Source organism: Anomaloglossus baeobatrachus, chromosome 8, assembly GCF_048569485.1.
Source record: "Anomaloglossus baeobatrachus isolate aAnoBae1 chromosome 8, aAnoBae1.hap1, whole genome shotgun sequence".
NCBI classification, from domain to species: Eukaryota; Metazoa; Chordata; class Amphibia; order Anura; family Aromobatidae; genus Anomaloglossus; species Anomaloglossus baeobatrachus.
Window position 1 is genome coordinate 209,206,456 of NC_134360.1, and position 23,782 is coordinate 209,230,237.

Below are 23,782 nucleotides of genomic sequence, written 5' to 3' on the forward strand. Positions count from 1 at the left end.
TGTTCATTTCTTTATCGTTCCTTTGGGAGACCCAGACCATGGGTGTTTAGCTTCTACCTCCGGAGGACACACAAAGTACTACACTTAAAAGTGTAGCTCCTCCCCCTGAGCTTATACACCCCCTGGTGAGCAGACCCAGCCAGTTTATCGCTTTGTGTTCAGGAGGCATACATCCACACATGCATTCTCATAGGATTTTTTCCTTTTGGAACGAGATTGAAGAGTGCGGGTCCACGTCTGGACCCCCGGCATGTCCCTTCTCACCCCACTGTGTCGGCGGTGTTGTAAGGTTGATTCCTAGGCTGGAGCCTTACATGCCGTGCTCCTTCACCATCCCTCCTGGGCTCTGGCTTGAAGTGGGAGCCAGCACGGTCTCCATGCTTGGCAGGAGACCGGTCTCCATCCGCAGCCCTTCAGGACCCTGCTGGACCGGAGCACTCATCCCCAGGCACTTGGCCCTGCGTCTCAGCAGCTAAGTACCTGAGACGTTTAGATTTCGGGGTCCCTGTACTTTATTGTTGGGGGAGAGTGTGCTTATTGTGTTTACTGACATTTCCGGCGGGTTCTCTAGCTGTCGCCTGAGAACCGCACCGATGGTGCCTGCGCGTCGGCCGCGCCGCTCAAATTTAGGCCTCGGCTTCGCCGGAGGCCTAGTTTCTGTTTCACTGCCCTCGCATGTCACTCATGCAGAGGGACAGGCTCGGCTCCTCCCGGCGGCCGTTCTGTACAGGGGAGGGACACTCCCTACTGCAGTGTGTGTCCCCTCCCCTGTAGGTCTCTATGGCCCTCCAGATCCCGCTTCTCAAGCAAGTCCCGCCCCCTCTCTTCGCTCCGGCGGCCATTTTCTCAGCGTTCTCTCTGCGATCAGTCATTGCAGCGCTGGTCTGCAGCATCTCTGCTGAGGTGCTGTGCTTGGGGGTCCGGGCTTCGGGATCTGTAAGGCACACAACAACGCTCCAGCGGTCTGGTAAGCCACAAGCGGTCTGGTAAGCCACAACCGGTCTCTGGTTGTGGACCTCTGTATATACTCTCTGGGGTTCATTCTCTGGCAGAGCCCCCACTCCAGCAGCATGTCTCACACGAGGAGCAAGGCCCCAAAGCTTTATGCTGTATGCGCTGCATGTAAGCTCCTGCTGCCTGAACCGAGCACCTATCCACATTGTGATGCCTGCTCTAACTTGGCGGTGCCACAGCCTGGAGTCTCACCCCCAGTGGTTTCTCAGGCTGCTCCTGCACCTGTGGCTGAACCCCCGGCTTGGGTAGAATCCTTTTCTAGGTCTATCTCCCAGTCTTTTGCTGAGTCCATGGGACTTCTGTCCAGGACGTTGATGAATATGCATCAGCCCCCTTCACAGGGTGCCTCTGCTGCTAGGGGTCTCTCAGGACCGGAGCTCACAGAGGATTCATCATCAGGGCCCAGACCCCGTCCGCCTAAGAAGAGACGCAGGGTTCCCTCTCCCTCCTCCTCCCGTGGCTCTGATTCCAGAGCTGACTCGCAGGATGAGGAGGATGCCTTTACAGGGGGCTTGGAGGCTAACTCCATGTGCCCCATTGATCTGTCCGAAAGTGACTTAGATCTTAGTGACTTGATTGCTTCTATTAATTCTGTACTGGACCTCAATCCGCCAGTATCAGAGGAGCAACCCTCTCTGGCAGAAAAGCACCAGTTTACCTTGCCTAAGAGAGCAAAGAGTGTGTTCTTTAACCACTCCAGTTTTCAGGCCGCTGTGACCAAGCCCAGGGCCTGTCCTGACAAGCGCTTCCCAAAGCGTGGTTCTGATAACCGTTTTCCCTTTCCACCTGAAGTGGTCAAGGAGTGGGCTCAGTCCCCAAAGGTAGACCCTCCGGTGTCTAGGCTCGCAGCCCGGACCGTTGTGTCGGTGGCTGATGGCACTTCCCTTAAGGATTCCACTGACCGCCAGATTGACCTTCTGGCCAAATCCGTGTATGAAGCGGCGGGGGCCGCGTTTTCTCCGACTTTTGCAGCAGTGTGGGCTCTCAAGGCCATCTCTGCTTCTCTAGAGGAGATGCATTCCCTCACCAGGGAATCTATGCCCGAAATGGATGCCTTAACTTCCCAAGCTTCGGCCTTTTCATCCTATGCCATGTCTGCCATGCCATGCTGGAGGCTTCTCACCGCACTGCGGTGGCTTCGGCTAATTCCCTCGCTATCCGCAGAATCTTGTGGCTTCGAGAGTGGAAGGCAGATGCTTCTTCAAAGAAATACCTTGCTGGGCTCCCTTTTGCTGGGTCCCAGCTGTTCGGAGAACAGCTGGATGAAATTATTAAGGAAGCTACTGGCGGGAAGAGTACTTACATGCCTCAAACTAAAGCCAGGAAACCTGCCCAGGGTAGGAATCAGTCGAGGTTTCGCTCCTTTCGTTCCTCCAACTAGTTGTCCTCTAAGCCCTCGGCCTCGTCCGCTAACTCAGCCAAGGACCAGAAATCCAACTGGCGCCCAAAAGCGCGTCCACAGAAGACTGCAGGAGCTGCTGCCACTAAGGCAGCCTCCTCGTGACTATCTGCCCGCGCCAGCAACGTCCTTAGTCGGTGGCAGGCTCTCCCACTTTGGCGACGCTTGGTTTCAACACGTCTCCGATCAGTGGGTGAGAGATATCATCTCCCATGGCTACAGGATAGAATTCTCTTCCAGTCCGCCAAACAGATTTTTTCTCTCAACTCCCCTCTGCTCCAAGGCCGCCGCCTTCTCACAGCCCGTGGCAGCCTTACAAGCCAATGGAGTAATTGTACCGGTTCCCGCCCGGGAACGGTTCAGAGGTTTCTACTCAAATCTCTTCCTAGTTCCCAAAAAGGACGGTACCTTCCGGCCCATCCTGGATCTGAAGCTTCTCAACAAGCATGTTCAGGTGCGGCGCTTTCGCATGGAGTCTCTGCGATCAGTCATTGCCTCTATGTCCCAAGGGGATTTCCTGGCATCCATCGACATCAGAGATGCCTATCTGCATGTGCCAATTGCAGTGTCACACCAGCGTTGGCTATGTTTTGCAGTAGGAGAAGATCACTTCCAATTCGTGGCTCTCCCCTTCGGGTTGGCCACGGCCCCTCGGTTATTCACCAAGGTCATGGCAGTAGTGATTGCAGTTCTAAACCTCCAGGGGTTGGCAGTGATTCCTTACCTGGACGACTTTCTAGTCAAGGCTTCATCCAGTGCAGACTGTCAGCGGAGTGTCTCGCTCACTCTCTCCACTCTAGCTCAATTCGGGTGGCTGGTCAATCTGACCAAATCCACTCTGACTCCGACCCAGAGTCTCACGTACCTAGGGATGCAGTTCGAGACCTTGACGGCACTTGTGAAGTTGCCCTTAGTCAAACAGCAGTCCCTCCAGCTAGCGGTGCGCTCTCTGCTGAGGCCCCGCCGTTATACCCTCAGGCGTCTGTTGCAGATGCTGGGTCAAATGGTGGCGTCCATGGAGGCTGTTCCCTTTGCCCAGTTCCATCTGCAACCCCTGCAGCTGGATATTCTCCGCTGTTGGGACAAGCGGCCTTCCTCCATACACAGGTTAGTGGCTCTGTCGCCACAAACCAGGAGCTCTCTTCAGTGGTGGCTTCGGCCTCTCTCCCTGTCCCAGGGGCGCTCCTTCCTGGCCCCGTCCTGGGTGATTCTCACCACGGATGCCAGTCTATCCGGCTGGGGAGCGGTATATCTCCACCACAGAGCGCAGGGCACTTGGACTCCGTCCGAGTCAGCCCTTTCAATTAATGTGCTGGAAACCAGAGCCGTGCTTCTAGCTCTCCTAGCTTTTCACCACCTGTTGGCGGGCAGGCACATTCGAGTCCAGTCAGACAACGCGACAGCGGTTGCCTACATCAATCACCAAAGCGGGACACGCAGCCACCTGGCGATGTTGGAAGTACAACGCATCCTTCAATGGGCGGAGGACTCCAAGTCCACCATATCCGCAGTCCACATCCCAGGCGTGGAAAACTGGGAGGCAGATTATCTCAGCCGTCAAACCGTGGACGGTGGCGGGTGGTCCCTGCACCCGGCAGTGTTTCAGTCAATCTGCCGCAAATGGGGCATCCCGTCACAACAACAAGGTTCCCGTGGCTCGCTCCCACGACCCTCAGGCATTCACCGCGGACACACTGGTTCAAGACTGGTCCCAGTTTCGTCTGTCCTACGTGTTTCCCCCTCTAGCTCTCTTTCTCAGAGTTCTGCGCAAGATCAGAATGGAGGGCTGTCGAGTCATCCTCATTGCACCGGACTGGCCCAGGCGAGCTTGGTATCCAGACCTGCTCCATCTGTCCGTAGAGATGCCGTGGCATCTCCCGGACTGTCCAGACCTACTCTCACAAGGTCCGTTTTTCCGCCTGAATTCTGCGGCTCTCAAATTGACGGCTCTTGAGTCCTGGATCTTGACGGCTTCTGGTATCCCTCCTGAAGTCATCTCCACTATGACTCGGGCCCGTAAGTCTTCCTCCGCTAAGATCTATCACAGGACTTGGAAAATTTTCCTGTCCTGGTGTCGCTCTACTGACCATCCTCCTTGGCCATTCTCCTTGCCGACCCTTCTGTCTTTTCTACAGTCCGGTCTGCAGCTAGGACTGTCCCTCAACTCTCTCAAGGGAAAAGTCTCAGCTCTGTCAGTTCTGTTCCAGCGGCGTCTCGCTCGGCTGGCTCAGGTCCGCACCTTCATGCAAGGTGCGTCTCACATCATTCCGCCTTACCGGCGGCCCTTGGATCCCTGGGACCTTTAGTACTCACGGTTTTGCAGAAACCCCCCTTTGAGTCTCTTAGGGAGGTCTCTTTGCATCGTCTTTCACAGAAAGTGTTTTTTCTGGTGGCCATAACTTCCCTCAGGAGAGTCTCTGATTTGGCCGCGCTCTCTTCAGAGTCACCTTTTTTAGTTTTTCATCAAGAAAAGGTGGTTCTCCGTCCGACTCCGGATTTTCTTCCTAAGGTGGTCTCTCCTTTCCACCTTAACCAGGACATTACCCTACCTTCCTTTTGTCCGGCTCCTGTTCATCGCTTTGAAAAAGCGCTGCATACTCTGGATCTGGTGCGTGCGCTCCGGATCTATGTGTCTCGCACCGCTGCTCTTAGGCGGCGCACTTCTCTTTTTGTGCTAACCTCAGGTCGGCGCAAGGGCCTCTCTGCTTCTAAGCCGACCTTAGCCCGTTGGATTAGATCGACCATTTCGGACGCCTACCAGAGTTCTCAGGTGCCTCCCCCGCCGGGGATCAAGGCACATTCGACCAGAGCTGTTGGTGCTTCTTGGGCTTTCAGGCACCAGGCTACGGCTCAACAAGTCTGTCAGGCTGCCACTTGGACTAGCCTGCATACCTTTTCGAAGCACTACCAAGTGCATGCTCATGCTTCGGCAGATGCGAGCTTGGGCAGACGCATCCTTCAGGCGGCTGTCGCCCATTTGTGAATTTAGGTTCTGCCTACTTCTTGCCTTTTTTCGGTTATTTCCCACCCAGGGACTGCTTTGGAACGTTCCATGGTCTGGGTCTCCCAAAGGAACGATAAAGAAAAAGAGAATTTTGTTTACTTACCGTAAATTCTTTTTCTTATAGTTCCGTATTGGGAGACCCAGCACCTTCCCTGTTGCCTGTTGGCAATTTTTCTTGTTCCGCGTGTTATCACCGGCTGTTGTCGTGGACAGAGTCTCCGGTTGTTCCGGCTTTTGCTCTGTTATACTTGTGGGTGGCTATTCTCCTTCAGCTTTTGCACTAAACTGGCTGGGTCTGCTCACCAGGGGGTGTATAAGCTCAGGGGGAGGAGCTACACTTTTAAGTGTAGTACTTTGTGTGTCCTCTGGAGGCAGAAGCTAAACACCCATGGTCTGGGTCTCCCAATACGGAACTATAAGAAAAAGAATTTACGGTAAGTAAACAAAATTCTTTTTTTCCAGACACTACAGGTTGTAGGAGGCTAAAAATTTCTAATTTTTAATGAATATTGGTTTGAGAAGAAGAATAGCATTACCAACAAAATAAATATTTATATATTTGATTAAATGATCTTCATGTTTCTGCAGGAAGATGTGAATCTCCTATCACACCTCCTAGAGGCGCTGGGGTCTGGAGCGCCCCCTCATGGTGGCATTGCTTTAGGTAAGTGTCCAGGAACGTGAGCTCTTTATTCCTATTCGCCTAGGTTAGTTAACCCTAACTGCTTATGACATGGGGGTTTCTCAAATATGCAGATATTTTATTTTCTTAACCCCTTCACTACCATGGACGGAAAGATCCGTCATGGTGCCCTGGGCCTTAACGACCAAGGACGGATCTTTCCGTCATGGCGTAATCGCGCCACCGGAGCCTCCGGTGACTGCGATCGGTTAACATAAACCACAGATTCAGGGAGGAGGGGACCTGTACCTGACCTCAGGAGGGGTGGTGCCTCCTCCCCGGACCTACGGAGGCTGTGATTGGCTGACGAACGCCGCTCAACCAATCACAGCCACTGTAATGCTCCAGCCACTTAGTGACTGAAACATTGAAATCCAGCCCTGGCCAGTGCAGCTATAGCACTGGCCATTGGCTGGAGCTGGGTGACCTCACTGGATCACCCTCCCCCAGCTCCAGTAGCTCTGATTGGAGAGATCGGCCTTGTGACCGATTTCTCCAATCACAGTGGACCTGTTGCCGGTGACCGCCCCCGTCATCGTCCCTGCAGCACGCCAGCACAGTGAGTGTATACAGTGCAATGGCAGGGCGACAAGCTCCGGTCCCATGCTGTTATGAGACCGAAGCATGGGACCCGGAAGTTACCGCGCTGCCATTGCACTGTATGAAACCGGCCTCCTGATCCGCCGCTGCCCTCCGCCGCGATCTGCCACCCGCACCCCCACCCCTCGTATCTGCTGCCCGCACCCTCACCCCCACACCTCCTGATCCGCCGCCGCTGCCCTCCGCCGCGATCTGCCACCCGCACCCTCACCCCCACACCTCCCGATCCGCCGCCGCTGCCCTCCGCCGCGATCTGCCACCCGCACCCCCACCCCTCGTATCTGCTGCCCGCACACTCACCCCCACACCTCCCGATCCGCCGCCGCTGCCCTCCGCCGCGATCTGCCACCCGCACCCTCACCCCCACACCTCCCGATCCGCCGCCGCTGCCCTCCGCCGCGATCTGCCACCCCCACCCCTCGTATTTGCTGCCCGCACACTCACCCCCACACCTCCCGATCCGCCGCTGCCCTCCGCCGCGATCTGCCACCCGCACCCCCATCCCTCGTATCTGCTGCCCGCACCCTCACCCCCACACCTCCCGATCCGCCGCCCTCCATCTGCCACAGTGCCACCGGTCGGCCCCCGATCTGCTGCCCGGCCCCTTTCCCTCGTGATCGGCTGCTTGTCCCCTCTCCGCCGTGATGTGCGCTCCCTCCCCTGTCACCGCCGTGATGTGCGCTCCCTCCCGTCACCGCCGTGATGTGCGCTCCCTCCCCTGTCACCGCTGTGATGTGCGCTCCCTCCCCTGTCACCGCCGTGATGTGCGCTCCCTCCCCTGTCACCGCCGTGATGTGTGCTCCCTCACCTGTCACCCTGTGATGTGTGCTCCCTCACCTGTCACCCCCGTGATCTGTGCTCCCTCACCTGTCACCCCCGTGATCTGTGCTCCCTCACCTGTCACCCTGTGATCTGTGCTCCCTCACCTGTCACCCTGTGATCTGTGCTCCCTCACCTGTCACCCTGTGATCTGTGCTCCCTCACCTGTCCCCCCCGTGATCTGCTGTCCGCTCTCCCTCACCTCAGTGATCTGTGCTCTGCTCACCTGTCTCCTCTGTGATCTGCGCTGGGCTCCCTCCCCCACCTCTCACCCTCCCCGATCTGCTGCCTTCTTCATCTCCTGTGATCCAGCTGCCTAGATCCATCCTGTAGGGTAACTATCCCCAATCTCACCTCCCACTCCCCTTCCCACCCCTCCCCCCATCCTCTGCCGCTCCTGCATCCACTGCGCCCTCTCCCATCCGCCCCCACCCTATCCCAGCCGCCGTCTCACAATCACAGATGCTCCCTTTATATGCCGCTGCCGCCCCATCTGACGCCCCCCCCCCCCCCCCCCCGCCTGCCGCTGTTTTTTTTTTCTATGCCATGGGGGTCTAGTTTCCAAAATGGGGTCACATGTGGGGGAGCTCTACTGTTTCGACACCTCAGGGGGTCTCCAAACAGCATGGAATACGCTAATTATCCCAGACAATTTTGCGTTTGAAACGTCAAATGACGGTCCTTGCCTTCCGAGTCCTGCTGTGCGCCCAAACATTTGATTTCCACCACATATGAGGTATCTGCGTACTCAGGAGAAATTGCACAATACATTTTATGGTGCAATTTTTCCTGATACCCTTGTGAAAAAAAAAAGCTACCTGGTTGAAGTAACAATTTTATGGTAAAAAAAATTTTTTTTTATTTTCACGGCTCAACTCTATTAACTTTTGTGAAGCCCCCAGAGGCTCAAAGTGCTCAATAAACATCTAGATAAATTCCATGAGGGGTCTAGTTTCCAAAATGGGGTCACATGTGGGGGAGCTCCACTGTTTCGGCACCTCAGGGGCTCTCCAAACGCAACATGGTGCGGCTAACGATTCCAGCTAATTTTCTGTTCAAAAAAGTCAAATGGCGCTCCTTCCCTTCCGAGTCCTGCCGTGCGCCCAAACAGTGGTTTTTCGCCACATATAAGGTATCTGCGTGTTCAGTAGAAATTGCCCAACAAATTTTGGGGGTTCATTTAATCCTGCTACCCTTGTGAATATGCAATATTTGAGGCTAAATTAACATTTTTGTTGCAAAAAGTAAAATGTTCATTTTTTCCTTCCACATTGCTTTAGTTACTGTGAAGCACCTGAAGGGTTAATAACCTTCTTGAATGTGGTTTTGAGTAGCCTGAGGGGTGCCGTTTTTGGAATGGTGTTACTTTTGGGTGTTCTGTGTCATGTAGACCTTTCAAAATCGCTTCAAATGTGATGTGGTCCCTAAAGAAAGTGGCTTTGTAAATTTTGTTGCGAAAATGAGAAATTGCTCAAACTTTGAACCCCTATAACTTCCTTAAATTTTTTTTTTTTTTCCCAAAATTGTTCTGATGTAAAGTAGACATGTGGGAAATGTTATTTATTAATTAATTCAAAGTTTGAAAATTACAAAATTTTCAAAATTTTCGCGAAATTTCCGCTTTTTTCACAAAGAAACGCAAAAAATAATCGGCCTAAATTTACCACTAACATGAAGCCCAATATGTCACGAAAAAACAATCTCAGAATGACCGGGATCAGTTGAAGCGTTCCAGAGTTATAACCTCATAAAGTGACACTGGTCAGAATAGCAAAAAATGGCCTGGTCTTTAGGGTCAAAATAGGCTTGGGGCTGAAGGGGTTAAGATTCAGAGGAAAGGCTTTGCTGTGTACATCTTTATCGATAACCTATAATTAGGAAAGGTTATCAGTGTAATTGGTGGAGGTCCAACATGTATGCCCGATCATCTGTATGTACATCCAGAAGATACTGATCAATAGGAACAGAGCTGCTCCTCTCCATACATTCAAGAGACTATAAAGTGATCTGTGGTTTGTGTATAATGCACAGTGCTTAGAATAATTGATCGTTGTTGGCTCTCACCAAGGTTGTACTGACTGCTTATCCTAGGCTATCACTATAAAAGTAGTGGACATTCACTTTAAGGTCTGTACAAGAAAGTACATTTGGTGTCCGTGACAGTATTGGATCCCACCTGCTGAGGTGTTGAGTCTTTCCCAAATTAATCTGGTTCTCACAGTACAGAATTGTATCTTGTATTGACGAGCGAGCACTACCATGCTCGGGTACTCAAGACTCGTAACTACCATGCTCGGGTGTTCAGTAATGGTAACTAGTGATGAGCGGGCACTACCATGCTCAGGTGCTCGGTACTCGTAACTAGTAATGAGCGAGCACTACCATGCTCAGGTGGTCAGTACTGGTAACTAGTGATGAGCGGGCACTGCCATGCTCGGGTGTTCAGTACTGGTAACTAGTGATGAGTGAGCACTACCATGCTCGGGTGCTCAGTACTGGTAACTAGTGATGAGCGGGCACTACCATGCTCAGGTGCTCAGTACTGGTAACTAGTGATGAGCGGGCACTACCATGCTCTGGTGCTCAGTAATGGTAACTAGTGATGAGCGAGCACTACCATGCTCAGGTGCTCAGTACTGGTAACTAGTGATGAGTGAGCACTACCATGCTCGGGTACTCAGTACTCGTAACTACCATGCTCGGGTGTTCAGTAATGGTAACTAGTGATGAGCGAGCACTACCATGCTCGGGTACTCGGGACTCGTAACTACCATGCTCGGTACTTCTAACTAGTGATGAGTGAGCACTACCATGCTTGGGTGGTCTGTACTCGTAACTAGTGATGAGTAAGCACTGTCATGCTCGGGGGCTTGGGACTTGCTCAGATGGGTGTGACTTGAGCACCTGATTATAATGTAAGTCAATGGGGAACTGGAGCTTTTTTTCCCGGAAGATTTCCCATATGCGTACCGGGCACCCGAGCATGGTAGTGCCCGCTCATCACAAGTATCCTGCTCTCTAAAAAAAAAAAAAATGCAGGCATGAATGTGAGATACATTGGGACGAATAGAAATATTCAAATTCATTTACATTTTCTATAGTTGCTATCATGTGTTTGATTATTTATTTCCTCATCTTTTAACCCATACACAACTGATTTCAGTGTTTTTCCTCCTTTTTATTCAGGGTTAGATCGTCTCATTTCCACCATTGTTGGAGCGCAGAGTATACGTGACGTTATTGCTTTCCCTAAATCGTTCCGGGGTCACGACCTTATGAGTAACGCACCGGACTATGTATCAGCGGAGGATCTGCAGTCCTATCACATACAGGTCACCCCGAAGCAATGAAGACGGGGAACCAATGCCGCTGGAGTAAGAAGGAGCGTCCGGGACAGTGGACACGGGGTCCACGTGACTGGTTCTTAGTTACTTACTCGGAACTTCCGGTTTACAATGTGGAACGTGAAAGCAAACACATTCCAAGTGAAGTGCACTTTATCATAGTTTTAGGTGTGTCTCTCTTAGAAACCTGTTCTTGCAGGATTGCATCAATCTTAAGGGGCTGAACGCTGTAAAAGTCAATGTCTGAAGGAAACTGATCTTTAGTCAGAATTGGTCTCCTGTAGGGGCTACATTGATAACACTGTAATTTGCATATAAGAAGTGACCTGACTTGAGTGGTGCCTTATCACTTATGATTTGAGGGCGGTGGTGTACTTATTACTGATATTACAGCTTCTTAGGTGATTTGTGTTACATCTATTTTGCTGCTATTATCAGATTTGTATTATATTTAAATAAAAGTATATATAGATTTATTGGTGATGTGGATACAATTGTCATGTGTATATAGAAGAAAGATCTACATCCAAGGTGCATAAAAACCTACTTTTAATTGTTTTTGGTGCAGATTTTCCCTATAGCCTAAAATTGAAATACTCAACGTTTCTGCATCTAAAAATCTGCTCATTTTTCGCACACATTGATATGTTAGATGCATTTTTTTTTTTTTTGCGGAAATGCACCAAAACCATATAAGCCAATAGTTTTAATTTGCATATTTATATACTTTGTTTTTTGGTCACTACTTTTCTTTTTGTCTTGTGGTAGATGATTTTTTTTTTGTTTGCCCCAAATTCACAAATGCGGTTCATGAATTTTGCTCAAAGTACCATATTTTTCGGATTATAAAATGCAGTTTTCCTCCCAAAAAATTTGGAGGAAAATGAGGGGTGCGTCTTATAATCCAAATGTAGCTTACCGAGAGGTGGTGGAGAGAGGAGGCAGGGGCGAGGCGGCAGGAGCTGTGGGCTGCGCTGCTGGGGGTGTGGCCTGCAGATGGTGAGGCCAGGGCTATCCTGAAAATGTCAGTGGTGACAGTTTCAAACAATGGCGCCTGGAGTTGGTGCGTGCGCAGATTGAGCTCTCAGCTCAAGATCTCATCTGCGCAGGTGCCACCTCCGGCCCATTGATCTCTCAGCAGCGGACTTAAGGAAAATGGTGCCTGGAGGTGGCGCGTGCACAGAAAAGATCTTGGCTTGCCATTGAGCCGATAGCTTAATCTGCGCATGCGCCAATTATGGGCGCCATTTCTTTGAAGCCCGCACCACCGTCAGTTTCTGGATGTTCCCTGGCTGCCTTACAGCGCCAGCAGCAAGCATCTGGGACAGCTGACAACCATCGCCCTACTTCACTTCCGCCCCTGCCTCCTGTGACCCCACTCCACCTCTGCTCCTCCCCACGCCTCCCCCCCAGTAAGACACCACTGGATTATAAGACTTTTTTTTTTTTTTTTTTTTTTTTTTTTTAACCTTCTCTAAAGTTGGGGTGTGTCTTACAATCCAGTGCATCTTATAAACCATAAAATATGGTAAGATATATTTTTTTTTTTTTAGTCACAGGTTTTGCAAATTGCTTAAAATATTCAGACTTTCCGGACTTTTGTACAATTTTACGACTTTTTTAAAAGTCACAAACGATGAGTCAGCAAAAAACATCTGGAAACCCTCAACAAAAAAAACCCCAAACACAAAATATATAGAAAAGGGATGAATATGCTGCAAACAAATGAACCCAATTTTCAGTCTCCATTTAAATGAATGGATAAAATAAAGCGCCTAATAGAATTGAAGTGGTGCAGATTTTTGCTCGTTCTCGTCACCTGTGGAACTGGAAGAAAAATTATAAAGAAATATTCACCCCTTCTCTGTATTTCAGACCCGTTTCTGGATTTGGTGTACATACATTGACCTAAATACATAAATGTGATTGAGGCCTGGAGCAGAGATGATGGGAGCTCATTTATAAAATGAATTGATACCGGTTTGTTCACTTTAAATTCATTATCCAGAACCAGATCTTCTGAGCCTCATTAACATCCGAGCCTCCTATAAGTGCACAATTAATGATACGCCAAGGCTTTAGCAATGACTTTTTATTACGGGTAAGTATTGTGATGGGTTAATAAAATGTCAAGTTGCATACAGTACAACACTGTGTCCGAGGGCAGGAATCCCACAGACCGATAATGAAATTAAGGAAAAAAAAAAAAATGTTTTTTTTTGCACTTTTTAGGCAGCAATGTGTCAAAACCTTTTTTTTTTTTTTTAATTCGATATGTAAATATGTATTTCTATAAACATTTGTATTTTCACGGCAACATATTTTATGATATACAAAACACGCACATGAATCAGGCAGCCCTGGCTAAAGCCTATGAACGTTTCCGAGAAGATCACCTGGCGCTAAACCCTCAGGGCGCTTGTTTATACTAAAATAATACAAGTCCGTTAAAATAAAGTGTAAAAGTGGCAGCAGCCCAAAGTTCAGTCCTGGGAGGCAGCAAGAATCCGCGCAGCAAGGAGGGTAAGAATGTGGCCGGGCATGTCCGTTTCTGGCCGGTGGTAGCTTCCTTTGCTTGCGGTTCTTCGCTTCCCGTTTGGTCATTTTGTGCTCTTGTGGGTTCTCTCCCCCCGGCTGTTATGTGCTCTCCTTGGGTGCCTGTAGGACTGGGCTGGAGGCCTGGGCTCCCTGAGGGGACGGTGGGCTTTGCTGGGTCCCTGTGGCAGTTTTAATAGAGTTCAGGGTTTTACTAAACCAGGAGTTTTTGGCAGCCTGGATTTCGTTGAGTAGTGCTCCTCGCTGGTGCTCCAGCTCCTGCAGAGGAAAGAAAAATATTCGAACATGACTTCTTACAATTAAAGAGTCATTTACTAATCAAAACTTGTCCAGAAGTGTCACGAAATTAGCTTAAGGGTATAGGCACACGATCAGGACCCACTGCACCCTGACCTGCGGGGCCGCGAGTCTCCTCCGCAGATGACCGTAGCTGCATGTGTCCACGATCCGGACTCAGGCAGTTGCGCTGTCTCTCTTTGTGTTCTCCCTGCGTCTTCACAGCAAAGAATTGACATGCTGCGGCTCGGGAAGCTGCACCGCAGCTCAATTTTCAAAAAAATTGAAAAACAAGCACAGTGGGCATGGGATTTCTAGAAATACCATCCACTGTGCTTGAACTGTACAATGCAGCGTTTTGGACACAGTGAAAACAAGCTGCATCCAGAACGTTGTGAGCCCTGATCGTGGGCACGTGGCCTAAGGGTTCATGGAAATATCCGTGCAACTGGGTCTGAGCACGGACTGTTTTTTAATCTCCAGACACAAGTTCAACAACCTCATTGGCATACAGGAGGCTGTCATGTTCAGGTCGGGCATGCAGCGGAGTCCCACTTGGTTTTTTCGGAGTGTTGGCTACTAGGGACCCACTTCCTATAAGTCTCAGTGTCTTTCTGCTGCAGGATTAGAAGTGAACTGCAAACAGCTTGCCTATTTTTAATGGCCGTACAGATTCTGCAAAACCTTGTGGCCATTAATAGTTAAGCGCTTTACAATCTCATTTCTAATAGCCAGTGCGACTTTTGGGAAATGGCTCCTTTTGCGGCCGCACTGCAGATGCTCGAACCCTACTTTACGTGGGACCCCAGACTAAACTAATTTGGCTTTTTTTACTAATTGTGCAGAAAATTGTTTAGTAAGTCGATAGTTTCATGATTGAAGTCAGCTACTCAGTCCACCCTGCATACAATATGGGGATGAGAAGGAAGTGCTGATTATTCCTTATGGACACCTATGAAATCGGACAGATCCATAGAACACAGCAGTGTTTTACTTTGGAAGTGACTTCCGGCCGGCCTGTAACATGGTGTGCTCAGTATCTGTACCTGTATTCTACACTTGGCCTCCACAAGCTGCAGTTTGGTCTGTGCCAGCTCCAGCTCCATCTCTCGGAGGTGCTTTGTGAGCGAGTCCTTCTCGTCATCTCCTCCGTCCCCGGCTTTGCCACTGCCGGAGCTTTGTGCCGATCCTTCCTTACTGAAGATCTCGCTGCAGTGACTGCAGGACATCACCTTGGCCTGGAAAAACGGAAAGGAAAGAAATGTGTTACAGGCCGCTGCCAATACACCCAACCATATTCACATGTCTGATATGGGATGGTGACTCACCTTTACAATCTCCAGCTCCTCCCGACTGGCCGTCTGCTGTTTTTCCAGCCGTGTGCTCAACTGGGAACATATCTGATCAGAGAGAGGACAATCAATGTTTAAGAAAGTGTAATCCCAGTATTTATACTAAAGCCGACCATACACAATAGATGGATTTTAAGTGAACGATGTGCTTCAGCTGATCATTGGCCACCTCGGCAGTCTCCCATACACAGCACTGCTTCTTCGACCCACTACTCCTGTATCCTTTAAGAGAGCAGTCACCAGGCATGACGGTGAGAGGCTTATCTTCAGGAGCCAATATGGCAGTCTGTTATTGCCTGCAGCGCTAACACAATGTTGAAAGCACTGCTGCCAATCAATTTGCTCAGCAGATTGTGCCATCTCTATCAGGCAGATCTGCTGAGCTCAGTGACTGGCTGCAGCGCTGCCAGCATGATGTTAATGCTGCATACAATAAGACATAGAAAACGGGTAGAGACTGTGCTGAACCTGGGGAGGGTGAGTAAGGCTCAGGTTCATTTTTTTTTCCCCCAAACACACCACAGTTGGAAAAACCCTTTACCCAGTAGGGTGACTGATCCAACATGCTAAGTTGGGGATAGAGTATCATTTGTCGGATGTTGGATCAATCACCCTACTGGGTAGACTATCATTTAACATATTGAGTTAGCGCCCCCCGCAGTCTGCTCCACTGCCCGTATTCACAATTCCAATGGCTGACACTTACTTGCTTATACTCTGCGATGATGGCCGTTGTCTTTTTAATTTCTTGCTCAGCCTTTTCTAACTGTTTTCGGAAAACCTCCTTTAGCTAAGGGGTGTAAGGAAGACACATTTATTATATGATCACATATGTACAAGGGTGAAGCATCAGCAGAACAACCACTCCCAGTAATATCAGACATTGTAGCGCTGCTTTAGTGCTATGCATCCAAAGTAATATGGGCTAAATGTCAAATTATTCTTCCCTAAACATATTCTGTCTAAATTCTCTAATATACCATCACTAAAACATCTGTGTCCATACTGCAGCGCCCAGTTTATGGTTTGTGCAGCCCCCGTATACCTCCATAATAATAATAATTTAATAATAATTTTATTCATTTATATAGCGCTATTAATTCCACAGCGCTTTACATACATCAGGAACACTGTCCCCATTGGGGCTCACAATCTAAAGTCCCTATCTGTATCTTTGGAGTGTGGGAGGAAACCGGAGTACCCGGAGGAAACCCACGCAAACACGGGGAGAACATACAAACTCCTTGCAGATAGTGTCCTTGGTGGGATTTGAACCCAGGACCCCAGCGCTGCAAGACTGCAGTGCTAACCACTGAGCCACCGTGCCGCCCTCCATAATGAATCCATCTTACATTAGCTCCCCCTAGTGGTGGCTGCAACAAAACATCTAACTGTGAGGGGCAATAAGGGATGTGGAGCTCGGACCCCAACAAATATATCATGAGATTAATCGGCACACCATATAATTTCAAGATTGCCTATTGCACATGTTCCGGTAGAGTCAGGACTAATCTCTGACTCCTAATTACACGGATGTTATATGCTGGGTCTGCACGAGATGGATAGATTATAATCCGCCTGGGATTTTTTCTTGCATCATCGCTGCCGCAGAATTATCCTGCATTGAGATTGACCTGCAGTGTGAATATTTGTACAGCATGGCAATAGCTAATGCAGCAACCAGCAACTTTAACTGCAGGATTTTTACTTCACCATTGAAGTCAATGGGAGAAAATCTGCAACATGATGTTTTAGATTTCCATGTGGATTATTTCCACGGCCACAACAAAATGTGCAGATGGGAATATGAAGGCGGGGGACCGTTCTGGCCGGAGCGCATGTAAGACAAGTATGCCGCATTTAGATTATGCGAAGGCAAATCTGTGCAGTTTGGTGACGATTTGTCTTGCAGATTTCCCTGTGAATTCTTAGTAAAGACTTTTCCTTCCTGATAGATCCCAAAACTCCGTTTTGGAGACGTTTCTAGAAACTCGTAGATCACCTGATCGTTCATACATCGCATACAGCTGCCTCACCTGCGCCGTCTCCTCTTCCTGTTTGCGCTTTTCTTCCTCGGCTTCAATCAGCCTTTGTTTAGTGAGCAGAAGTTCCTTGTTTAACACCTCGGCCTTGTCTTCAGCCTATCAACCAAAAATTGCAAATGGTAAAAGTTGGCCATGTTCATAGATACGGACAGGGCAGGCATTTTCTACGGTGACGCAATGGCTCTAAATTAAATCTGTCAGGTGATTTTGTAGTACAATATTAATGTTATCTTTACATAAGGCTTAAGGAGACATTTTTATTTATTGTTCTACTTTATCCTGTTATCCTGCTGTAAGGGTACCGTCTCACTAAATGACGTACCAGCGATTCTGACCACGATGTGACCTGGTCAGGATCGCTGGTGCGTCGCTACATGGTCGCTGGTGAGCTGTCAATCAGGCAGATCTCACCAGCGACCAGTGACCAGCCACCAGCGACTCGTGGAAACGATACTGCGCTTGGTAACCAAGGTAAATATTGGGTAACTAAGCAAAATGCTTTGCTTGGTTACCCAATATTTACCCTGGTTACCAGCACCGCTTAGCCCTGGCTCCCTGCACTCGTAGCCAGGGTACACATTGGGTTACTAAGCAAAGCGTTTCGCTTAATTACCCGATGTGTACTCTGGCTACGTGTGCAGGGAGCCAGCGCTGGCAGCCTGAGAGCGGCGTACGCTAGTAACCAAGGTAAATATCGGGTAACCAAGCAAAGCGCTTCGCTTGGTTACCCGATGTGTACCTTGGTTACCAGCGTCAGCAGCTTCCAGATGCCGGGTCCCTGCCCCCTGCACATTCAGATCGTTGCTCTCTCGCTGTCAAACACAGCGATGTGTGCTTCACAGTGGGAGAGCAACGTCCAAAAAATTAACCAGCACTGTGTAACGAGCAGCAATTTCACAGCAGGGGCCAGGTCGCTGCTTAGTGTCACACACAGCGAGATCGCTAATGAGGTCACTGGTGCGTCACAAAAACCGTGACTCAGCAGCGATCTCGCTATGTGAGAAGTACCCCTAAAGCTGGTGTCACACATAGCGACAGCGACATCGCTGTTACGTCACCATTTTCTGTGACGTAACAGCGACCTTGTAAGTCGCTGTTATGATCGCTGCTTAGCTGTCAAACACAGCGACGCAGCAGCGATCATAACGTCGCTACATGTGCAGAGAGCAGGGAGCCGCGCACACTGCTTAGCGCTGGCTCCTTGCTCTCCTAGCTACAGTACACATCGGGTTAATTAACCCGATGTGTACTGCAGCTACATGTGCATAGAGCAGGAGCCGGCACTAGCAGCAAGAGCGGCGGAGGCTGGTAACTAAGGTAAATATCGGGTAACCAGGGAAAGGTCTTCCCTTGGTTACCCGATGTTTACAGTGGTTACAGCTTTCCGCAGCTGCCAGATGCCGGCTCCTGCTCCCTGCATTTCGTTGCTCTCTCGCTGTCACACACAGCGATGTGTGCTTCACAGCGGGAGAGCGACGACGAAAAAATGAAGCAGGACATTCAGCAACGAGCTCACAGCAGGGGCCAGCTCGTTGCTGGATGTCACACACAGCGACAGCGACGGGACGTCGCTGCAACGTCACAGAAAATGGTGATGTAGCAGCGACATCGTTGTTGTCGTCGTCGCTGTGTGTGACACCACTTTAAGTCAAGGTTATATAAATACAATTTGCAGATTCACTGCTCTCCCAACCACCTCCCAGTGCATTCACTATCACTGCTAAGACCTGGAAGGTAGTATGGGTGAGGCCACCAGTGCAAATTTACTAATCACTGATGAGAGCTGGGAGGAGGGAACAGGGCATATGTAGTTTGTATTTACATATGCTTGACTACATACAACAAGATAACAGGATAAGGTAGAGCAATAAAAGTTACTGATTCTGGAAGGTCTCCTTAAGCCCTATTTAAAAGAGAATATTAATATTGTACTAGAAAATCACCTGACAGATTCCCTTTAAGGAATAAAGATGATTAAAGTGAACCCATCAGTTCATCTTGGCTGGAGAAAGGAGCCATGTGGCTTATAGACATAATTCCATAGAAATACTCAGTAAGGCTATGTGCTCACGGAGCCTTTTTGCAGACTTTTTGGAGCAGAAACTGAGTGGAAAGAAAGTTTTTGAGGAGTTTGAAGATTGAGAGTTTCTACTTAAGTTTATGCTCCAAACATTTCTGAAAAAAAAAACCCTCCTTATGCCGATTTCAGATCTGAATCCCCCCTCCCATACATGAAAAATAGTCCATGATTCAGTTTGGGGCAATTCTAATTGTATCTGTTTTTCTTGTATGAAGAAAAAACATTTTTTTTCAGCTTCTCCTGTTCATCACAGTAAAACACGGATGACATGAGCGTGTTTTGTTTTATTTTCACAGGTCTATTGACTTGCATCACAAAAACAATAGCTTCTGCAAAAAAAAAAAAAAAAAGGATGCGAAGAATGCAAATTCAAAGTAAGGGGTACATATGTGATCTATGCACAAAAATAATGGATAGTAAATGTACCCAAAAAATGTGAAAGAGCCCCAATGAGAATTAAGAGATGGCTGAGAAATTCAGCCATAGGTACAAATGACTTTTTTCTCATCCAGGAAAGTTGGATCAATTACGATGATCACAGAAAAATCGGATCAGACTCTGATCAGCATTGATCTGATTTTCTCCAATGAGAGAAATAAAAATGGTCGTCTGCACCTATGGATGAATTTCTGAGCCTCCTCATTTATCAACTCTTCCAATTATCATTTGGACTCTTCACACATCAGATTTTTTTTTGGAAAAGTGGTCTGATTTTTTTCCACGGATCCATTGCCTTGTACGGCCGAGTGCAATCAGATTTACGGAGACAACTTGAGGAAGCTGCGATTTGTTCCTTGGGCGTATTCTGTCCAAGGACAAAATTGGACCTGAGCACGTCCCAATGGAATAACACTGGTCCGAATGTGATGCAATGTTTTGTTGGATCGCACTCTGACCGCAAATGCAGTCGTCTGCAGAAGTATACGTAGTATATCGCATATTTCTGGCTGTCCAGGATGCTTGGTGATGACGTGAACGAGCACAGACGCCTTATTCTTTTATACCTATAGGATAAAACATCTCACCTGGTCCAAGTCATTGCGCAGAGCGATCTTACTGGTGACCAGTTCGTGCGCCAAGTCGTCATTTTCCTGTTCCAGTCTCATACTGGTTTCCTGGAGCCTGCGGTTTTCTCTCTGTGGGTAAAGAATAAGCAGACATTAACTACTACTCCTAACATCTGTAAAGGAAAGAATATAAAGCAAAGCATCTAGGATAAGCCGGAGACCAGACCTCAGGGACACGTCGCCGTCTCTTCCAGCACCAGCTCTACCTGTTCAGTCACATCACAACAACAGGCGAGGACGATGAGAGTGTAACCGAAGAGCTGATGAGGTAAAGACGGATGAAAATGTGGAGGTCTCTGAGGACTGGTCACGGCATGGTATAGGCTAAGCTGTACGCACAATGGACGGGTGCTGGTCCGGATCGTGCAGCATCTTGCGCGATTCACTGCTCAACAGGACAAGACAAGAAGAAGCAAAAAGCCAAGGATTTCACAAGCGGAGGAGCAGCCTGCCCGGGGCAAACTGTGCTCAACACAGACATAACACGATACCGAGCACAAGAGGCGGCACACAGCGGCTTCCCCAAACCTACGTGAATCCTAGAAGGTCCCAGGCTCCTAATCCGGACTATTCCTGGATATTCTCCGCAGGCACACCTCGCTCACTGCAATCAGGCACCGACTCCCAACATAACCTGGGAGTAGTAGTTCTCTCCAGCTTCTGACCGTGCCGTACCTCCAGTACTTATGTGACCAGCGCAGGATATAGGGTCTCGGAGGGGAGTTGCTGCTATTTTTGGAGCCGGTTTCCCCCGGCTGATCAGCAGTAACTTGCGCTGAAGTCTCTCAATGTCAGTGTGATAGGAAACTCGGGCTATTTCCTGACTCGTTGCTGTGCAGGAAACAGAGCGGCTCTATGTGCTGAGATACGGGGCAGCGCTTGGTATTTACGAGAAGTGAAGGCGCTATTGTCTTCCCGGAGCTCCACTGATTACAACACTACAAAGTCTGCAAAGTGAACTAGAGAAGAAAAATGCTGTGAAGGCAGAGAACGCCGCCATCCCGGGCGGACAACGCCGCCATCCCGGGCGGACAACGCCGCCATCCCGGGCGGACAACGCCGCCATCCCGGGCACAGAACGCCGCCATCCCGGGCGGACAACACCGCCATCCCGGGCACAGAACGCCGCCATCCCGGGCACAGAACGCCGCCATCCCGGGCACACAACGCCGCCATCCCGGGCACACAACGCCGCCATCCCGGGCACACAACGCCGCCATCCCGGGCACACAACGCCGCCATCCCGGGCACACAACGCCGCCATCTCGGGCACAGAACGCCGCCATCCCAGGCAAGGAACGCCGCCATCCCGGTCGCAGAACGCCGCCATATCGGGGACAGAACGCTGCCATCTCGGGCACAGAACGCCGCCACCTCGGGCACATAACACCGCCATCTCGGGCACATAACACCGCCATCTCGGGCACAGAACACCGCCATCCCGGGAGGAGGCAGCAGATCGCGTTGCAGGCAGAGAATGATGCCATCCCCGGCAGCAAAATGCTCTGCAGGCAGAGAACTCCGCCATCCCGGGCACAGAACATCACCATCCCAGGCGGAGGCAGCAAAATGCTCTGCAGAAAGAGAACACCACTATCACGAGCAGACAAAATGCTCTGCAGGCAGACAACGCTGCCATCCCGGGCGAGGCCTGAGCACACTCATCCTCAACACCTCGTCTTATGAGCAGCTTAATTCACAAAGAAGAAAGCCATTAACAGCTCAGAGATGGCGGAGGACAGAAAAACAGGTTCCCGCATATATAAGCTAGTCATTCCAATCCCCCACCTTTAAATATACCAATACATCCTACCTGAATATTTTGTTATTTAGAGGCACCATATGATGGGTTACGACTATGTTCCCAATTAGCGGAAAAGCAGCATTTTTTTTGTTTGTTTTTTTTCGGGAGGGGGGTAATTGATGCATTTTAGGATATGTTCACACGTTGTGTTTTTTAGTATTTTTTTCATGAGTTCTATGTAAATTAAAACCTGCTTTTTACAGCACCAGCAAAACCTGCACATGATTGCTTTTTTTCCTGAAAGTAATGGAAAACTGGTGCATTTCTGAAAGACGCAGAATTTCAATTCTTTCAGATTTTTAGCTGCTTTTTTCACCATTGAAAGCAATGAGAAAGTGCAAAAATGCAGCTGCAGATTTTGTGGTCAATGAAATTAACTTATTTAAACATGTACTATAGACAAATGACACACAAAATGCAGCTACAAAATGCAGCAAAACCTGCTTTATAGAAGCAGCTTTTTTTTTACTGCTAAGAGAGCAGGTTTTGCTGCAGAAAAAGCAGCAAAAAGCAACTTGTGAACCTTGTCTAAGGCTATAATTATGGTTTTTTTTTATTTTAGGCATCCAAAAATGACATGTTTTCATGCGGAAACTACTATAGGAAGCGATCCTTTTGGGGAGTTTTTGAAAGAGTTTTTCTTTTCCGAAAGAGGGTTTGAAACATTTTGGAAGAGTTTTTTTTGCAACCTTTTGATTAGGGTGTTTTTGATTACTTTTAATAATATATTAATAAAATAAGTCATTTTAATTGGAATTTGAGGTTTTCCCGTTTACACATTTTAAACTCAAACCAACCATATAGGAATTGTGTATTTTCTCAACCTTTTGATTGGACAGTGCCTAATTTGGAAAGGTTTCCTTCAGGATCTGATGCAAAGTGATAACTTTTTTTTTTCTTTTCACCAGGGGGTTTCCAAAACCTTTTATGGCAAAAAATACCCCTCATATGTTAGCAAACTGGATTTCCCATAGAGGTGAATAAGAAGAGTTTTTTCCAAGTGGTTTCGGAGGAAATCCATTAAAAAAAAAAAAAAAAAAAAAAGGCATAGGTACAATGCTCAGTTTTTTTGGATCGGGATGTAGCTCTGTGTAATAAATGTAATCCTTTGCACATCAGCTGTACAGGAAAATTATATATATTTTTTCCCCTTTAATCTTTGTAATGGTGGATGTACACGATCCGAACATGCTGTGTTCCTGGACGCGGCGGTTCCTTGCCTGCAGGGCCATAAGTGTTCTCTACAGGAGACCGCATGGGTCCGTGCCCACGATCCGGGTTCGAGCAGTTGCAAACTTTCTGTCTCCCTGCGGAGAACACTTGCGGCTCTGCAACATAAATTGACATGCTGTGGCTCGGGAAGCCGTCACTTTACACTGGGGAAAAAACCAGCACAGTGGCCATGGGATTTCTAAAAATCCCATCCCCTGTGCTTGTACTGTACAACGCAGCATTTTGGATGCAGTGAAAACACTCTGCGTCCAAAATGCTGTGAACACTGATGATGGTCACGCTGCCTAAAGTGTCAGCCTTAGAGGCTTTGTTAGTTTTACTGTAAAAAAAAAAAAAAGCCAAGTATGTTGTACTATAGAGAGCAAACACAAAAAAAGTTATGCAATACTAAAAAGGCAGAGGTATGGGCCGCTAGCTGCAGCAATACTAGAAATCTTTACGCCAGATGATTGCATAAGAGAAGTTACGTAAACCGACAAACAACATTCAGGCCAGGTTCCTCACCGC

General features: G+C 48.8%; 2 protein-coding genes across 7 annotated transcripts in view; one reads left to right on the forward strand and one right to left on the reverse strand.

The window, feature by feature from the left end:
* DARS2 (aspartyl-tRNA synthetase 2, mitochondrial) overlaps nt 1–11,338 on the forward strand; it is a 99,542-nt gene extending 88,204 nt beyond the window's left edge. Inside the window, exons 17-18 of the mRNA XM_075320135.1 lie at nt 6,006–6,081; nt 10,705–11,338. Of these exons, the coding sequence (XP_075176250.1) occupies nt 6,006–6,081; nt 10,705–10,868 (240 nt within the window). The 3' untranslated portion in view covers nt 10,869–11,338. The remainder of the gene's footprint in view (nt 1–6,005; nt 6,082–10,704) is intronic.
* A 1,601-nt stretch (nt 11,339–12,939) lies between these two features.
* The window catches only part of RABGAP1L (RAB GTPase activating protein 1 like), a 426,173-nt gene continuing 415,330 nt past the window's right edge, over nt 12,940–23,782 (reverse strand). For 5 of the 6 annotated variants that reach the window (XM_075320137.1, XM_075320138.1, XM_075320141.1 and 2 more), the window contains 6 exons: nt 20,197–20,307; nt 17,083–17,187; nt 15,753–15,836; nt 15,023–15,094; nt 14,741–14,932; nt 12,940–13,676 (listed from right to left, as the gene is read on the reverse strand). In XM_075320137.1, the coding sequence (XP_075176252.1) occupies nt 13,500–13,676; nt 14,741–14,932; nt 15,023–15,094; nt 15,753–15,836; nt 17,083–17,187; nt 20,197–20,307 (741 nt within the window). In that variant the 3' untranslated portion in view covers nt 12,940–13,499. Of the gene's footprint in view, nt 13,677–14,740; nt 14,933–15,022; nt 15,095–15,752; nt 15,837–17,082; nt 17,188–20,196; nt 20,308–20,577; nt 20,681–23,782 lie in introns of those variants that run through there. The other variant, XM_075320144.1, reaches the window with a different exon arrangement.